The sequence below is a fragment of the Varroa destructor genome, unplaced genomic scaffold (genome assembly GCF_002443255.2).
Source record: "Varroa destructor unplaced genomic scaffold, Vdes_3.0 BEIS01000001.1, whole genome shotgun sequence".
NCBI lineage: Eukaryota > Metazoa > Arthropoda > Arachnida > Mesostigmata > Varroidae > Varroa > Varroa destructor.
In genome coordinates, this window is record NW_019211454.1 from 22474703 (window position 1) to 22494119 (window position 19417).

The 19417-nt window shown below is 40.5% G+C and overlaps 2 protein-coding genes across 5 annotated transcripts; one reads left to right on the forward strand and one right to left on the reverse strand.

The window, feature by feature from the left end:
• Nucleotides 1-8870: 8870 nt before the first annotated feature.
• LOC111250573 (uncharacterized) lies at nucleotides 8871-11054 on the reverse strand. Of its 4 annotated transcripts, none has more exons than XM_086976070.1 (3): nucleotides 10128-11054; nucleotides 9893-10021; nucleotides 8871-9454 (listed from the first exon to the last, which is right to left on the reverse strand). In XM_086976070.1, the coding sequence occupies exons 1-3, from the start codon at nucleotides 10380-10382 to the stop codon at nucleotides 9440-9442; spliced, it is 399 nt and encodes a 132-aa protein (XP_086832196.1). In that variant the 5' UTR covers nucleotides 10383-11054; the 3' UTR covers nucleotides 8871-9439. The 4 variants fall into 4 exon arrangements, with proteins under 4 accessions (XP_086832196.1, XP_022661719.1, XP_022661713.1 ...); XM_022805984.2 differs by having other exon boundaries at nucleotides 9893-9988; nucleotides 10128-11052; XM_022805978.2 differs by having other exon boundaries at nucleotides 9893-10626; nucleotides 10785-11034.
• A 4843-nt stretch (nucleotides 11055-15897) lies between these two features.
• On the forward strand, nucleotides 15898-19417 carry LOC111255303 (uncharacterized). Its single transcript, XM_022817118.2, has 3 exons — nucleotides 15898-16782; nucleotides 18038-18436; nucleotides 18885-19417. The coding sequence occupies exons 1-3, from the start codon at nucleotides 16456-16458 to the stop codon at nucleotides 19197-19199; spliced, it is 1041 nt and encodes a 346-aa protein (XP_022672853.1). The 5' UTR covers nucleotides 15898-16455; the 3' UTR covers nucleotides 19200-19417.

Consider the following 19417-nt stretch of genomic DNA (forward strand, 5'->3'; position numbering starts at 1 on the left):
CACATAGAGTCAATACAACGAAGTCTGCACATATTTTTCTAATTAATGTTTCAAATTGATTCAGCAGCAATTACCTCAAAAAATATGTAGTGAGTGTTTTTAGGAGAACCGATCTTCGCACGATATTTTCAGCCCATCAAATGTTTAATGGCGTCAAATTCAAAATTTCTTTCACTTTGTTTAAGCTGTCAACAACAGCCCCCTATCTGGTAGAAATAGGACCAGTGGAACATAAGTCCTTGCTGTTTAGCTTCATGCTAATGCCTACCCTGGCCTATCGTTAGCAAAAGAGAAAAAACATTTCGGGAAGGCCACGTCACAATAGATAGTGGCAGAGTTTAAGCTCTCGCGACAAATCACCGGAGTAACCAAAAATCAAAATCTTCGTCTACTTTCTTTCACTTATTGTCATTTGTAATTTTTCGAATAAAAGCAAGGAGCATCACGCACGAGTTTGTGTTGTCTTATACACCAATAATCTCTACTTGCCTAGCAGGAGTCGCTACCGCTTTCAACAGGCTTTGACTAACTCATGTCGAACCACTGGCCCCATTTTCTGTAAAGACAGTTTTTACCCCATTTTATCGAGGAAAGTGTCACTTATGCAGGACGATGTCGGCGGAACTTGGTGATTTCGGTTTGGTAAAGACTGCCTGTATCAAGCGCGTTCGAAGGTTCGATTCTCCATTCTGAAATGTACTCATCTACGTACTTACATGGAACGCCATTATTCTGTGAGGAAAGGCAGCGATTCAGACTAACCTAGAATAGTCGATACCGCCAGCTGATAGGCGATTTTAGGGGCAAATTTGAGTGAGATAGAACCAATCTTTGGTCATGTAAGGGCAACGGACGGTAGCGCTTCAAAAAATAGTGGGCGGACAACTCGGCGAATCATAGCATTTTACGCCGCAGCCGCTAGCTGCAACACATATTTTGTCAGACGCCTAACTTTTCTGATCTAGACAAAAACCGTTGTTGTGCACATAATTACCGTTTCTGAACTGATTATGCAGCTTAATATTGTATTATGGTCTTTCTTGTAATTTATTATATATACTAACCCGGACAAGTTCCGATTGGTTGCTAAAAAGCAAATTATTGGTGATTTATTAACAGCAATATGTAAAACACAGTAATACGCCACGTTATAAAGCAATTCGTAACTCATTTCAGAGAATCTAAGCTTTAAGTTACGACTGATGTTTGTGTTCCTGTTTTTGCTCGATAATTGCCATTTGACCGGCGTTCCTTAACACACACCTTTAATAACACGACGCATCATTGTTAAGAAGATTGAAACAATTACCAGAAGCGGTGCATTTACCGTTACTGTTGGGCTATAATATATACATTCCTAAAAATCGGAATCTATTGAAAACGTTCGAACTGTGTCCGTCGTCTGTCTGGCTGAACGTTGCCATTACAGTTTATTTAATCTGTTGTCATTTTCTTCTACCTCGCCCAAAAATAAAAAAAGGGATGCCAGTAAGAGAAATGGGGATGGGGGTTACCGAATCGGCGGTTGTCAAATGTAATGGCTGGGCCGACGATACGTCTGATAAGGATCTATAGAAGGCGCGTAATCAAACGGGCGAGAAATGGAGCCCGTTCGTTAAATTCGTTTATAGAATAGTGCATGTAAGACATTCTATGCGTCTTGTTCGAGATGGGGGTTTTCTAAAGGTATAACTTTAAGACCGTTTTTATGCAGAACATTTTTTTAAATTAAAAAAAAAGAGAGCGTGACGTTTATGTGCTAAGTACTTAAATTGCATTTGAATAGTTAGAGGAAACAAACTGGAAAAATATAAAGCCGAATGTCTTATTATTTACTGATACGGAAAGAGGCGCATGATCTAAGTTAAACTGGTTGGAACCATCATGAAACGTCATATTAAGCATTCTCCTCTATGATAAAGTAGTCGTGTTCTTTTAGCTACTTACTTGACGTAGATAAATATCTCACGGGTTGAAATACTGCAGTAACTATACAAGTAGCATACTTAAGTCGTTTCGGGGGCGTATCAGGTCACGAGATCTAAATGGCTACATTTTTAGCAAAATGCGATCCTGAATTTTTGATTGAAGTTTATTCTTTTCAACGAAATGGCCCTATTATTCAAATACACACCCCATGGCAACAATGATATTCGGAGCAGTTTAATCGATCTGCTGTCATCATTTCAAGTCGTATACAAAAAATACTGATATCGTTTATATTTGGCTTATCTGAGATGTTGTTTTCACTAACTAACTAGTTTTGTCATTTGAGTAGTCCAATGGTTAGGTTGATTTAAAGGAGAACACAATGGGCATTATCTACGATATCATCTTTATCAAGGTATCCTCAAAGTGCACGTTAAAATTATACTTTCGTAATTAGTTTCAAAGTCATATAGAGTTTTGAAAAAAAAAGCTTGCTCCATGCTATTACAGTAACCTATTTTGGGCCGTGTTAGGTAGACACAGTTCCATCATGTGTAACTAATTCACGTGTCGCAAATTTTATTCTTCTACTGGATGTCAAGTCTTTCCAATCACGGGAATAGCAAATAGCTTTCCACCCGGAAGGTCATTTAAAGACGCTGGTAGCGTTAATTAGACTAATTAAATACTGGAAATTTTATGTTGGTAGGGAGTCTTCAAGGCCATTTTTGATAGCGGAGATTGCATCACCGTGAAGGACTTGGAACGTTGCAATCATTTTCTTGGCGTAACCTCAGACACAACACAACAGAGGTAACACAAATAAAAAGACATCGGCATCGCGAAGACAGGATAGAACCTGATTTCGTCGTCGTCTAAATGCTTTATGCACACCTCGTGTGACCTAAGCAGGCATTGTGGGACTTCAGGCCTGCTACCTGGAGTGTAGCTTCCTTTGATGGCTCAGATTGATTAGCCACTAAAACCGCTTATCTCGAAATAGATATATGTATACATAAAGTATTTGTTGGCAGGTGCCACCGACGGGCGGAAAAGCTAAGGCCGGCTATTTGTCAATGGTGGAGAAGGCATCGAATCTTCTGTCTAGCTCCCTCGAAGTGTTTAGGATTCTTCTCCTAGTAGACCTAAAAAATTGGCTGACGCAGCCGAATAATAAATCATTGCCGGAATATCTACTTTTATTGATTTGGAAATGGACTAACAGTTGAAGTAGAAGTAACAATTATGCAGTTTGGTTTTAGATAAGTTCAATTTTAGCAGGAATAAAAAAGGGCTTTGGTAACATTTCGCAAGCAATTACACTATCATTGGCAATTGATTCCCGTTTAACGCTCTCGTTTGTCCGGAACAGATGTATCGTTTCATTGGTAAGAAAAAAATGTAGTTTGCTTCGCTTCTGGTTTTTATCACTATCTCGTGGCGCTCCATAAGAATCAAATGAGTCAACGTACTTTTCGTACTGTTACTTTAGTATCTACTGTGGCAAGACTACTTTGTTTCACAGCCGTAAAAACAGTTTAAATAAACTTAAAATAGTCTTTTTGTATAGCATACTTTTTTGTACTTGATCTAATAGGGTTTGAGTAATGCTGTTAGTGTGTATGTAGCGCGGACCGATGAGCGTGGGGCTCGGCCCCGATGGTCCGCCGAAACCACTACCGACAGGTTTTTAGTGCCTCTCGTTTATGCCACTTTAACAGTCCCGCGCTTTAATTTATAGGACTACAGACAGCGAGGGCTGGCTAGTGCCACGTGGTCATATGGCCGAGGCCTCCTCGATTGGGTTCCCTATGCCAAACGAACTATTTTCTAGGTGGGGCAAGTTGTAACCTCTCCGCCCGCCTGGAGAACCTAAACTTAGGGCGTCGTGTGTTTCTTTGGGTCTGACGAGCCTAGCCCTGAAGAGTCCATGATGAGTCTGCTTGCTCCAACTCAGGTCTCTGTGGGTTGTGTTCTACAAAGTCCCTAGCTCCGTTTGTGAGAGCAGCTATAAAGCTAGTCGTTTGTTGTGTATCTTAGCAGTACCAATGCATGGTGAAGAGTGTGATTAGGGCATATTAAGCAAAAATCCAATGGGGCTTTCTCTATCCGACGTGAATAACTCTGAAAGAAACCGTATCTTATAGGAAAGTGCATCTGTTTGATGGTAAATATTACGTCTCTGACGTCAGCTCCTAGTGCAAAGCGGGGAATGGCAGACCATCTATTCTGCCATTTGCCTAGTATTGCTTCTCTTGGACCTATTGGTGGCTCTTTTCATAGTGCTGGTCTCTCGTTGAAATGCCAGGCAATTGATTCTGCTAGCATAGTGCTAACTGTACGATTCGCCTGAGCTACTTTAAGTGTTAACCCTTTCTGATCCTTAGAAAATAATTTTTTCGGTGGTTGTAGGCAATCTTGTATTTACAAAAGCGATAGAAAAGCTATGAACCCCACCACTGCAATAAAGAGCCTCGGTTTACCTTGTGACATGCCTTCGTTTTACCAGTGTTTTGGCTAACGTGGGCTTGCGCCGTAAATATGTATTCTGCAGACTAGCCGTTGAAAAGTTCGTCTTCTATCCATTTTTTGTATTAGTGATTAATTAGTTCTGATAGGCTGAGGGAGTCGGCACCCATCATTAAGCATACCTAATCAACTTGAAAAGAAGTAGCGAGTTAAATTCCTGTGTATTAAACTTGAATGTATATGGAAGCTGGAAAGGATCCAATAAGTAAGTGCCTATTTATAATACACTTCAGTTAAAAGCGCTTCTGCAAACTGGAGAAATTACTAGGAAATTATAATTATTTCAATGTAGTAAAATTTGTAAAAATCGAGCAATCGATGCGGAAACAATATAATAGGTTTGCGGATGGCAAATAAGTTTCAAGTTTAGATTGAGAGTGTATGTGTTGAAATTGCAGTCCACTTTTCTTAACGACCTATTATTCCTAATTTTAAAGTTACGCATCATTTAACTACGAATGTATGTTTGATCATTTGTATATTCGATTACCCTTGAAGCTTAATTCTCTTTTCTCATAGAAAACGGCTTGTTATAGACACAAGCTTATACAATCAGAAAAGTTTAGGGGATTATCAAAGATTACATAAAATGGCTGTGCGCTACAATTTGAAAATCCTGTTCCCATCATATGCAAAAATCGGAAAGAGTAAGGTTCATTCGAAGTGGTCTGAGCAGAGAGGAAGCGTCATCCAGGACGTTTGAGCGTAAAGTCACTTTCTATAATGATATTGGGTGCAAAATATATCTTCTTGATATTGTTCCTGGCTGTCCTTGTGCAAGACCACTTAGGATCATTATTCGACGAAATGTAGATGAAAACTGGACTGCATTGTTAACGGCTAACCGTTGATCTATTTTAACAGCAAGAATAAGGGGGATCCAGTGGCGGTTATTCGAAACCTTATTACAAACACATACCCACGGCTCACCACGACATAGCTTTGGGAGTTTAGACAAGGAGATTCGCAATTCATGGAATTGATTGTTATGCTGAGATAGGGCTTATGTGCGTAGTCGTAACTCTCTGAGCATAATTTACAACTGTGAGAAGTAAAACCGTATCCGGGACACAGTTTGCTGCTTAAGGTAATAGCGAATGAGTGAACAAAACTCTGACTCGTTCGGTTCCGTGTGTACCAACGCGTGAGCTCATGGCGTAATAGTAATTAAGTGTTTCTATAATATTTTCTGTAAAAAGCTTTGCACTAAGTCGCATATTGTGAATAAGTAGTTTTTGATAATAACGGTTGTTAACGCGAATTTAATTATTGTCCTGAACGAGTCCTCGAGCATTTAGGCTTTTGTTTTTAGAACCACGAGCTTGTGCCAAATATTAGCTTGGCAATTGTTTAGCTGTTACCAACCGGCAGGATCCAATAATAGCGACAATGTTCTCTGCCTTTCACCGCCATAGAGGTTGATTCCGAGAACATACCTTGCTCTATTTAGAACTGATTTTCAGCTGCCCTATTGTCTGGATTAGCCTTGGAATTGCCAAACGAGTGTTGTCATGAGACAAAAGAACAATTACATTAGTCTTCCTGTAGCTCTTATACTCCTTCGCTTTTTATCTTTTTTCATAAGTCATTTGTTATTATTTGCCAACATTGGAACTTGATGCATCGGTGGCGGACACCCGTGTTGTTTAATGGATTCATTTGTATGCACCCGATACGTGACCGTCACGAACGTTGGAAATTTGTCTAGAAAAAGTGTGTAGGGCTGATAGATATGGCTGGCAAAAAATTCCGAAAACTTCTTCCCGAAAACTTCGTTTTTGTTTGAGGAAGAAATGCTACTACTGTTAGAGTCGTCAAGAACGTTGGGTGAACAATTGGTGAAACCTTAATTTTTACTGAAGACAAAATCTCATTCCGCATATTTTTTCTTCTTTTTTTTTTATAAAAGTTAGTTGAATTTTTCTAGACATCAAATAGGATCCAATTAACTATTTCTAATTAGCAAAGTGAGTAAACCATGCATTATTACTTAAAGCGATTTGCACAGTTTTACATTTAGAATTTCTAGATAGACCCACAAAGCTTTGTCTCGTCCTGGTCGCTTCTACCAGCTGCGTAATATCAAGGTAGAAGGCAAGTCAAAATACCTTGCCATTTCGAGTCGCCCGTTGATTACACGAATCTTTTCTTAGGACACTTTATACACAAAAGCCTCTGCATTGTCATGCCTGTCTGCGTTTACCTTACTTCGAATTCGATTTTTTCCACTGATCTGTGATTGTGCGTTGTTTAGCTTTCCCTAGCAAAGGTAGAATGCCCTCAATGTCGGCAGCTAGCAGACAAGCTTCGAAAAAAAAAGAATGAGAGTGAGTCAATACGAGACATTTTGTCCCCACTTTCCTCCATCTCATAAATTTTTCCAGTTTTATGTAAAATACTTCCTCTAAATATTTCTTCGGCTACAGAACACGGCTACAGAACGCTGTATGTAGGAAAAATAGCATTCTGTCGTTTACCACGACAAGTATTTACCCGCCTATCATTTAATTGGATTCTAATATATTGAGAGCCTTCGAAGCCATGAACTATATCAAACACTCTCAACATTTCTAAAATAGTCTAAAAATATGAATATATTAGCAAGGCGAATGACTCGAAAGACCTTTCCGGCTTCGAACACGAACTTGATGTTATCTTAGGCTTTCTCTGCTTAACTTAAACTAACACAGACTACCAAAACGGACTTACTTTTCTTATTTAAGAAGTACAATAACGAATAAAGTTGATCTGCTTAAAGCACAAATATTAACAGGGAAGACAAGACTTATAGTTCTACCGACCGTTGTTGTACAGTATTAACGTGGCCACCTACTAATCGTAGGTAGCTTTTATTTAGGGTTTAAATCATGCGGTGACATATTTGTTTCGTCAAATTAAAAGTCATCTTTCGGCGCAACGCCAAAGCAGGTTTTGACATGATTTTCAAAACGTTACACAGCGTGACTTTCGATGTGGCCTCCCGTCAAGACTATCTGGAGTCAGTTCTTCCACTTTAGACTTTCCCTTACTAGACTAAAGCAATTAGGCGCTTTTTATTGTTTTTTACGCGTTCTTCTCCTCGAGGTCGAATATCTCGCAGAAATCCTTGAGGGGAGCGAGACCCATAGTTGTACGAAGTCCGCAACATGAATTTCAGGCAACTAGGCGTCATCATGGCCGACTAAAATTTAGACTTTTTCTAACGAGTTGTTTTTATGACTCTCTATGAAAAAAAAAAAAGGTATGACGATGATTTTTTTCATGCGCTTCTGTCATTTTGAACGGTGATCGGTACCCTATGCTGTCTCTATATACCCTAAAAGTTACCTCGATTCGGAGCGTAGATTGATAAGGAGTAGAAGATAAAAGATTTTAAAGAGATAAAAAAATTAAAACGTTCTTTTTGCAGATGCGCGAACGCTATCCTAATGGCACAAGTGAATAGGATGACGTTGTTGTCGAGGCCCTCCTTCAATTAGGCTTATTACATATGGATTTAACGGATTCGAATCTGGGATGTACGACGGCCATATGCGTTTATCGTAGGACATATTCAGATTCTCAAGCAGTCAATCCCGAACCAACCAGTTAACATGAACTGATTTATCACTTTGCTAGAACACCTATTCTTTTGTTTAGCTCTCTCTGCGGGAAGTTTTCTTCGCGTAAGGAGCTTTATTAACATCTGCTCTTCGCTCAAAATTCAATGACGAAGCATTTCTTGCCGCCACAGCCGCAAGCTGGCTTATAGCCTGTTTAGAGCAAGCTTTCATGTTAGGGTGCGAGTTTTGGCTGGCCTCAGCGGTGAAGTAGCGCGCAGTTAGTCGGTTTAGATCAACCACCATCAAAAGGTTCACATATATATACAGAGGATTGGCCTGTGTTTGTTGCAACTTCTAGATGTTAGTTGTTTCTACTGAAATGGGATTATAGAAGTAGCTTTGGTCAGTGCTATTGTTTCTTCCAAACCGGAAAAGCTTATTCATGCATCGCTGAGCCATGTGTGTGCTTTGAATTGCCACTTGCTCTATATAGTAATCATTTTGAATGTTACGTCCTGTACCGACGTACGACATTCCAACAGAAAACCGGCTCCCAACGCAACATGAAATGTGTCTACGGCCAGATTCGAACGTAGACCACCGCGTGTCATTAAATCGTTGCATACGAACAAGTTACCCCGATATGCCATCTACAAGACAGGTGCCCTCCTGTACAGAAGATAATGTCGTTTGTAATAATGCCTTTAATCGAAAATTTGTTTCCATTTCACCAACGTTATTCTAAAATAAGGGTGCTATTACGAAATAAACTTTATTAAGATGACATTTCGATAGAATATACATGAACGTTACATGTGTTACTCACCTGTCCAGAGCGTTTTGCCATAGAACCGGATTGAAAACATCGGAGCAGGAAAAGTAAGTTTATTACTTTATTACATAATATTAAATATTATCTTCCATATAAATATATTCTTCTATATCTAAAATGTACAAGACACCAGGTGTAAGCCAGGTGGGCAGCTGAGCCACCGAGCCATTCAGGGAATCAGAGTATAACATAAACACTATCAAAAGCCTTGTCAACTGGCAACTGATTAACTGGCTACAGTGTCCTTCTGTTTCCTCGATCTTAAGCACAAATTACTTCAAACAGAAAGCCTGACGATCCCTATCATCGGCCGTTTGGCCGAGGCCAACGATTTTTTTTCCTGCTTTAGCCTTTGCTATCAACTAAATAGCTGGCGGCAGAAATCTTGTGCATGTCTGATATACGATTTGAATGACCCAGTTGGGTCGTGTCCGACTCTCGTTGACTGGTGCTTAGTTGTTTCTGTAGTGCCAATTTACCGCATGCTCTCAGTGTTTCTTGATATCCTCGTCATCATCATCCGAACCACTATCTCCGACTCCGAGTGCCTGGGCTACAACATTCTGAAGCACTGAGGATGCGCTAGGAATCAACGGCCGAGTATTACTTACAGGTACGTCACCTAATCACAGAACGGAAAAGCGTTAGTAAACACTAAGCAGATTTAACTATGTTTATGTGCAGTGTATGTGTTTAAATAGTATGCGAAGTATTAGTATTTGAAATGCTGTCACAAGGAGTTGTGGTGATAAAAGGCAAATCTTATTAGTAATAATAATAATAAATAAAAAATGGAATAAAAGACACAAACTACTGCCTGCAAAGCGAACACTGCGAGCTTTTGTATGTTTGAGAGAAAGGGGGCAATATTGCTAAAGTACAAGTTTAGCTAAAAAGCGTAAAGGAGTTTAATTGTCGTCGAAGAACTGTGTGAACACTTGTCTGCTGTACGAATAGTATAAGAGGACAGCAGACCCCGAGCAGTAAAATGCAATCCACAGATAATAGTGATTAGTAAAGTTGTAATTGGGAATGAATATACGTTAGCTAAATCACCTACCAGGTTTTTCGGCACTCTTAATGCAGAGGCTCGCCACTCGTGCGATCGTTGTAACACTGTCAGGTACGCAGCACGACCTTCTCCAGCGGTTGGGTCCTGGAAAGGCGTACATGCCGCAGCAATCACTACCTGGACAATCAGACGAACCTTCACATTGATGCAAATAGGAGAAGGGAAAAGGGCACATCTTATAATAGCCGAAACCGAGGTCAATTTGACTGAGGGCAGAACTCACTTGCGAGGCGATACTCGATGTAGAGGAGTTAGCGCTGGCTGAACTTGCTTGCCGCGACTCTCCAACCGTTACTATGGAGCTTAGCTGTTGGCCTTTGTTTGTCTTGCTGTTTCGCTCATGTGCATCTTTTGTGGCAGCACTCAGATACTCGGCATCTGCATTCGTACCCTGAAGAACAAGCGCCTGGCAGTTTCTCACCGCAAGTACGAGGATCGCCAATACAACTAACTGACAAATAACGAAACTGCTGCCCATCTTGGACGTAGCAGCGCCGTGTTGGTAGGAAGAGCTTCGACAAGCAAATGCAGTCGCGCGTTGGCTTTGTTAGTGGTTCAGTGTCGTTGTATTTATGAGTAAAGGTGAAGACCCCACCACATGCTGCGAGAGGCGGACGGGCCGCGGCCGATGGTCACGAGGGCGACGAACCAGGGAGGCAAGTGCCGCACCGGAAGTGGTCCTGCGCAGGCGCCCAACATTGGGCAATTCGGATTCCTTGGCACTACTCGCTCAATTCATTTATGAACGTATACACGCACAATGAAACCTCGTTGTTATTATTAATCTTCTTATTTGTTATTTTCATTATTAATACAGACTAGGATTAGTGGTCGAAGAATAAATGAGAGGTATAATATTTCGAATATCATATGTACAAACAGTTTTAGCAAAGGAAGACAGAAGAAGCAGATTGTTCTAAATCGTTCGATCGCCCGTTGCCGATGATCGCCTGTGAACGCAGTTGCATTACTATTTTCTCGTGTGCGAAAGCGCTGGATACCACAGCACAATTGATACACGTTCCGGCCAGGTCGAACTATTAGTCGATGACTCCGGGAAGAGGCGCACCCGGAGGGCCAGCAGCCAACATCGGCTAAAGGCAAATCATAAGAGCCACAACGAACGAAGATAATCTTCAAATGATCTGATGGGAGTGAGCCTTCTTCGGCGGCGCCAGGAAACAAGGGCCCGTCTCTCTTTTAGTTACCATTAGATAGCCGCTGTGTAACGATTAGCACAACTATATAATTGATCTTCTGGACTAATCTGAGCAAACAGCTTAAACGTTGCTGGTGTAATGAGAACGTGTCTTCTGCGCTAGCGCCGATGGCATTTCCTGAAAAGAAAGTCTGCGAAAAATTTTACTATATGACGGCAAACTACAACCGCAATACTATCATTATTGCGGATGTCCTCGTCGAGCTCCCGAGCTTAGTCTTAATAAATCAATAGCAAATTACAGGCCACGGTACGTAAAAACATACCAATTCTACCTTATGACGTCCCACAGAGGCCGGTAATCGTGAAGTACTTTAGGGTGAATTTGTTATATACTGCTTCCAGTAAGTTACCAAGACACTTCAGGAAAATCCGGCTAATTTGCACCAAAATAAAACAGGTTATTAAAAGTATTCGTCGTTACCGGGCCTGGTAAAAACACGACTGATATACAGAGCGTACCTTATTTTTGGAATAAAACGACCAACACATTTTATAATTGGAGAAATCGTAACCGTAGGAAACATTTTTTTCAGCGCAATTCGACAAATCAGGCCCATTACGATAGAATAAGCACGCAAAGCGAAGCTGTGACGCAAATAGGCATTAGAAGGACATGATACTTTGTTGTGACTAAATAAAAAATTATTCGTATTGGCTATTTCGATGCAATTATTTTTAATGAGTTCGTTTATTGCACGGTCTGGTTTAACAGAAACTTTACTGAATTGTCACGGGCGAATGTTATAAAAATAAGGATAAAAATTTTTCCGTGTGAGAGTAAAAGCCTGAATCCTTTCTATTCCTCGTGTAAGGCTTTTACATTCAAGCAAAGTTTAAGATCGAGAAGGATTAGTTTCTGATTAATACTGAAACTACCCGAGATATTAATTTTTGCCGTGAACTAGCCGAATTACTTTTTGTTTTAAAGCGTTGACGATTTCTACCCTCGACTCGCATAGACGGTTTTGAGCCTTAGCGTCGGTAGGAACTGATAACAACGTTAATAAATATGGCACCGTTACTTTCAGCTACATTCCGTAAACAAATGTTATGCATTAGGCCCAAATGATTTAAAGTTGTGCGGTCTTTCCAAAAATGATAAACAATGCTATGAATCGTAACAGGCACAGAATAGGCGTGCTGCTATACAAATGATATGATCATATTCGAATCAAAATGTACCAGACTGTGCTAAGTCTCTGACTAAGGACCAGGGGTCGCGGGTGGTCAGCCGATTAGGGAACAGTGCAAGTGTAGAAGACTACGTGGCAGTCGTATGACGTGCGTGTATAAAATATGAACACGTACATACAGGACAGCTTCAAAGGGAAGCTGAACGACCGTTCCTCTCCGAGAAGTGCTAAAGTTACTTTGAACCTCTTTTGCTGCTATACAAAGAACAAAGAAATGTTTTACCGATCCGTGTGTGCGGAACGGACACTACTGGATTAGTTCGTTGTCAGTCTCAAATTCAGAGTGTTCTTGGTTGGCAGGACCGCAAAATCTAGCTAACCTCCTCACAAGCATTCGAAGCCGATATTATTCCCACGTCAAGTTAGTTTGAGTATTCCAAGAGTAAATTTCGGGAGAGCCTGACCCCTGCAACAAACAGAGCCTACATGATTGCGCAGGTTGGGCCTGCTGGCCTTAAGCGCGGGCTAGCATATCACATTACAGTTTAGTTGATACTGAGGCCAAGGCAGGCAGCGCAAATGCACCTATTTATGGGTTTTTTCAAAAGGGATAAACTATCTCGAAGCGGTCTGAAAGGACCACAAATTGTCAGCCGAATCATTTGAGCACACACTTGCGCTCTCAACAAGCGCTGATTGATGCCGAGCCACTACGACCACTTCAGCTCCTGTGACAATAACAGGAGACTGCTGCTTGTCTCGGCTCGTAACCTGGCGTGCGTGGATGCGTTGGTTTGCCAAACATGGCTGCCTGATCGACGGCGCCAGAAGCAGTGGCATAGGATGAGAAGGCCGCCAATGCAGCATGATCGTTTGTACGAAAAGTTGGGGCTATGTAAGCTATAATTTACTTAACGCTGTCGTTGAGAATAACCAACTCGACGAGAAAGAAAGAAAGAAAGAAACAAACAAATGTAACAATATATTAGTTCATTCATTTTTAAGCAAGTATCTATTGAAGGCACTGATATAATTTGCCAAAGTGTCCCACAAGGTAGAGTTATATGGGCCAGTAACGATTACGTGCAAAAAAAAAGTTCTTATTCTAGAAAGGCTTTGGTTGTGGCTAGAGACACCGATATTTTTTAATAGTTCACTGCAGTGTTGAGCAGGTCGAAAGGACTAATCATTAGCCTACCATGAATCTGTCCTGCAGTGTGAAGCCTGCTTACAAATGGACCAGATAATAACTCATCAACGCGTTGTTTGTTGCTCGAGAAACGCTGAGAAAATATAGTAACAATGCAAGCACCGTTTTAAAATTATCTTAGCAGTTTTAAAAACGGTACGCACATTGTTATCTAGCCTATATGGCATTATTATGGTAGAAATAATTATCCATGACGAACTTTGATCATGGCCATTTATGAAAATTCAGCGTCCCGTATAGTCCCACATAGTGTAACTTATTACTTATTTATAGTTCGCTGTTGAAAATATCGCTTTAAAATAAGCGAGACTGTGGTGTAGAATCGAAATGGCTATTTCAGTTCTTTATCTAAATTGCTAAGGGCAGGCCAAGGCCTGGTTTTCCCCTTTAGTTAAGCTCAACTTAGTTAAAAACAAAATTAAATATTCTATATGCAATTCTTAAAAATTGCGACGGCTTTACCAATTATTTTATATGTTTATTTATAAACTTATAAGCTTGAAGGTCGGCCGAAACAGGCTGCATCAATACGAAAAATGAAATAAGTTGAAAAAGGTTAAAAGTGCTACAAATTACCAAAATTGTCTTCTCAAGCAGGCAAGTAAAAAGGCGGTGAAATCGGTTCTGTGAAGTAAGGCGGCCTTCCTTTTAAATTTTGGTTAAATGTTCGATGTGGATAGCTTAACACAAGGTAGGTAGGTACTCCACTTGCTGACTGAGGTGACACAGTCAATAAGTGGCTTGAACATAAACCGAAGTAAACGAATGAGCCTAGGATCAACTTCTACGTTGAGCTATAGGCGTTGGTGGGTGGAGGATTTGGGATTTATGCAGTCGGTACACAAAAGAAAGAAGTAACGCGGGACCGGTCATGCGTGTTCACCCCACCACTCCGAAAATCGCGCTGTCTAAACAGACTCCCCGGCAGGACCACGTACCTCATAAACGTGAGGATCTGCAGAGTTTGATGGGAACAACAAGTGATTCGTCCACGATAAGTATTTAGTGTGAAAGCTTATTCTGAGTTCCGCACAAATTATATTTTGAATACGTATAGATTATGCAAATACGCTGTAAAAACGACATACACTGCTCGAAGTGATTGATGTATTTCAAAAGTTCAAAAAACTTATTATTAAACTGTACTAGGTAACTTGTATATCTCAAACTAAAATATATTGTAGCTAAGGCAATTCATTTTAAAGCAAAAAAAACTGTGTGTTTTTACTTATCATCAGCATTGTTATTTAAATACTCTAGTAATGTGTCTAGGGCAAAAAGGTATGGATAATTATAGTATCTAGAATTTTGTAGGTGACGGTCGTCGTGATCGTGTTATTTTACTACCGGTATTGTTATCATTATTATTAGATTATGACATTGTTATTTCGTACAATTTGGACAGAGCTATTGCAATAGAGCCCCATCATCGGAATCACTGATAACGATTAAGGATGCCGCTCATAATGGTAAAGGGGCCAAATGCTTTCTGAAACCTACATATCTATTACACGTTACCCTCATGCGTGTTACATTGAATATTCATTAAACGAAAAAAATGACCATTTTCTAGTTTCTTTTCTTTGCTTGATTCAAACTATTGTCATGCAACGTCTACGGCCGAGATAAAGACATTGAATCAATCTCTGTTTAGAGGTGCACTGAATAACAATAGAAAAATACGAACGCTTCCAAAAACGAATTCAAGGTTCTTTACGTTTGTCCTTTCTTAGTCAAATGAAAAGCACGATTTCGTTAAGATTAGCCAGAAGTCACCTCAAAGTGCTAAGCATATATGATGCTAGATTAGGAACTAGAGTAGATCTTTTCCACTGTTATTTTGTTGATATTCCTAAATAGGGCCAGTGTATTCCAGTGACAAAAGAAGATAGAAGAAATTGTCTTAACTGGCCCCCGGATCGGTTAGGTGTAACGCAATACGAAACAGGCGAATGAATAACAGTATATTATAAGCTTCTCTAGCCCTTGGTGACTATGCTCGTTCTTACGAAGCCCCTTTTAACATTTTAAGCTAAGAAGCGTATATTGATTGATTTCTTTAATTTTTCGAATTTGTTCACAGTTCTAGCATTAACATCCATATGCAACTCATAAACAAATTTAGGCTCAATCTAGGCCCCTGAACCGTCGAGCGTAATTCGCTCTCTTTTTTTATCAGCCTCTCTCAGAAACAAATGACATAAGGCACCCAGATGAATAAACGAGCAAACTGGCTGATTACAGGCCAACTAGAATTAGGGACACTTTACAATCGAATCATACCAGATTGTTTATGTCACTCAGAAAGAAATAAAAAAAAATATAATTCATTATTGCTGTTACGCACGTACGTCGAGTACGTTGTCGGTCATGATGAGATCTCAATGAGTGCGTCATGATGTTAATGTTGTAACGATGGCTATTTTGACTCATGCTAGCAAGAGTCGTCGAGGTCAGATGGTTTCATTCAGTACGGCCCACCTTTGAGCTGTCTTCATAAAAATGTCCCTGTTTGTAGAGACATTCTAAAAGCAAGCCCCTCGAGGGCTACAATCGAGAACCTTTCCCTAATTTACAATGCGTGACCCTCTGCTAATAAAAACTAGATATCTATGTGTTCAGCGTTGCATAAAAACAGTACTATTTAGTAAGCTGTTCTGAAGCTATAACGTCAGCATGCAGTTGCAGAAAGAGATATCAGCCTTTTCTCGAATGGGCCCCAAACGAAACAAAAAATAGAAAAAGAAGTCACAACAATAGACTTTAAAATATTGCCATTGTACAACGTTTTCCGTTAGTAGTACGAGCGGGTCTGTAACAGATCAATTATTCTGTATCTGTGCGTGTCTTAAGGTCGTCTAGTTGACCGGTCGTCCGATATGTGCTCCAGGGCACAGGCTAACGGAAATTTCGAGTAGGAGACAGAATTCGGGTTCGCGTTTTACGCAAAACATTAACTTCAGCACATAAATATCGTTTGGTGAAAATGTGGACGCGATCGCTGGGTCGATGGCCAGTAGTCATCTTCTTCGTCCCGGGCGTTCTTTCAGCGATTTCCGCGCGCCGTGTGGCTCGCATCCGAATCTGCGTCACTGGTAAAGGGTGCCACTGCTCCAAGCCAACTGAGTGCTTCGATTTCACACGAGAGCGTCGCGGGATTTGCAATATGGAAACACATAGCTGTTTCTACTGTCTTTACGGATACCATCTTGAAGCAAATTATAGCACAGAGTTCTACACTGGGCACATGCCCCTCTGCAAACGCAGTGATACCTGTGAAGTTCAGCGAGACTATAGCGGCAAAGAACTCGAGGTAATCACTTTCAGACGTGATCTTCTACTATTTAAATGCTATTAACTTGTTTCAACCCGTAGCTTAGTGAGCTACAGCTGCCAAAAAAAGGCTAAATCCCAAAACGGCCATTTTTTGATTAGGCTCAATGGATAGGTTCAGATTAACGTGTATAGAAAGGTTTTCCAACATCTTTTAGCATAAGGCAGAGGTGTCCCCGACATGAGGTTTTCCCCGTAGTGTTCCATCGAAAAGTGAAGCCTACACGCAAGAAATTCTTTGACTTGTTAGAATACCGCTCTTCAGATTATTCGACCACATATTCATTGAACTTTTGTAGCTTACTAATCGTCGTACACTGAACACTTTAAGCAATCGCAAATTATACCCAGTATAAGGTTGGCTTAAGTCGTATAGCGAATTCGTGTTCAAGAAGTGAGAATATGCTTACATATAAGTTACGAATGGTTGAGTGTTACGCTTCAAAGCTATTAGACTATCAGGCAAACGACTTTATAGAATGACGTCTCGTCCGTGAGCGTTAACTTTTTGCACTTACTTTATCGTATGGGGGCCTGTACCGTTGACAGCAGTCGTCCGTAGCAAAGTGGCTAAAAAACGCACTATACTTTCTTAAGCTCAGCCCATCTGCTGTGACTTCACTTTGACTTAATTATACCTAAGCATCTGTGAACTCATTATTACACATTCATTTGTATAGCGTGTATGTATTTGAGACAAAAAAAAAAAAGGAACAATTTCTAAATTAATTGTCCATTTATTTACAGCTTTACTACTCAACATTGTATTTTTTCTCCGAAAACTAGCGACTTAACCTTCAACATGTTGATGTGTTCTTAGTCTGAAATCTGTGGCAGATCGAAGTATTTTCTGTTTTTTTATTTACAGAATACAACTTCAGCCACTATGATGCCTTCACTATGCGGATTTTTCCGATCAAAAGCCAACCAGTCGTCTAGAATTTTTCATTTTTGTACCATTCTTACGAGTTATTTAATTACTGAGCGGACTGTTTATGACAGACACACAGAAGACGTAGATTAACATTGTTGATGGAGATTTCTCATAGAGGTACTTGCGAAGATAAATCCGGCAAATCAAATGGGCCATTAAGCACGTGAACGACAGTGAAGTCGTGAACTTTCTATTATGGTCACAGCTGATGTAGGCCATCTGAGGACGCTCGCAGCGTTGGTCCTGCGACCGATATGCATGTGATTAGTTTACTAAATTGTAGTGGTTCTTTGTTAATTAGGTGGAATGCGTGGATGATTATTGTGTCCGTGAGGGCTATATAACAAACGAGGAGTGCATCTGTGAGGATGGTTTTGTTATGAAAAAGATGTGGGATGGCCGACGAAGATGTACTGATTCAAACGAATGTGAGTCGACGCTAGATAACGAGTGCCATCCTTTGCACTGCATCAATACTGAGGGTGGACATCGTTGCGGTTGCCGATCCGGTTTTCGGCTAGTGAGAGGCAGCTATGGCCGCAAGCATTGCGAGGAGATTGATGAATGTAAGGAAGTGATAGGGCTATGTCCGCAAGCATGCCGTAACTTACCTGGAACTTTCAACTGTACCTGTCACCCGGGTTACACTCCCACGTACGAGCGCGGCAAATTGATTTGCGTCGATGTCGACGAATGTCAGGTAAAAAAAAAAAAAAAAAAAAAAAAAACTATGGGTAACTAACCGTTATTGTTAGCTCGTTCGACGGCAAGGGTCTCGTTACACCTGATCGATCCCAGACGGTAGGGAAGCCACACGGAAGTGCACTTGTCTCAACTTGTTTTTAAAAGCAGCGCGCCAATGTTCGGCAACAGCGATGTGTTTTTGGTAAAGACATAAAAATCACTTTACATAGAAAAAGCTGACTGGATATAGGTGGTTATGAATGATTTCGTTTTTACTGTTTCAGTCTTGTAAATTTCTATATGTTTCGTACGTGTAGATACTGTACTAGTTTATTTCGTTAACGGTGTTTAAAGCTTCACTTGTTAGTAGTGTTTAGTATAAGTTTGGTTTGTTATTATTAGTGGCATAGCTATTATATAAAGATTAGTATTATTGCTATTTGATCTGGTGGTTATGATTGCAGATTGATGCCTGTCCCCCGCTCATGACCTGCTACAATAATATCGGCTCATACCGATGCTCGATGCCTCTACAGGCCCCCCAGACGGCCGTCAGTTGGGCGACGTTACTTATTCCGCTCGTGGCAATAGGTATCGTGGTCGGGCTAGTATTCAAAAATCGTCAACTGCAGAAGGAAGTCTTCCGAAGATCGAGTGAAAAATTGCTAGAAAAAGGACAAGATCGATACCAGACGCCACCTGCGCCCAGAAGCTCCATCGAAGAGGAAAAGCAGCTACGTGAAATAGCTAACATTATGTCAGACTCTAGCAAACAGTAACGAACGACTACTAAAATGCTAGGACTGCCGTACACCGGGTGATAGCATAGTGAGTGTTTAGAAATCAATTCGTTAATATTGACGGTTTGTATATCGTTGTGCTGGTAATTAATCAGTGTGCTTGGATAAAGAAACCTGCTTTGGAACGTATATATATTTATACATTCTATATATATAAAACAAATGCTAATAAAGGGAAGAGCTGTACATAAACTGAA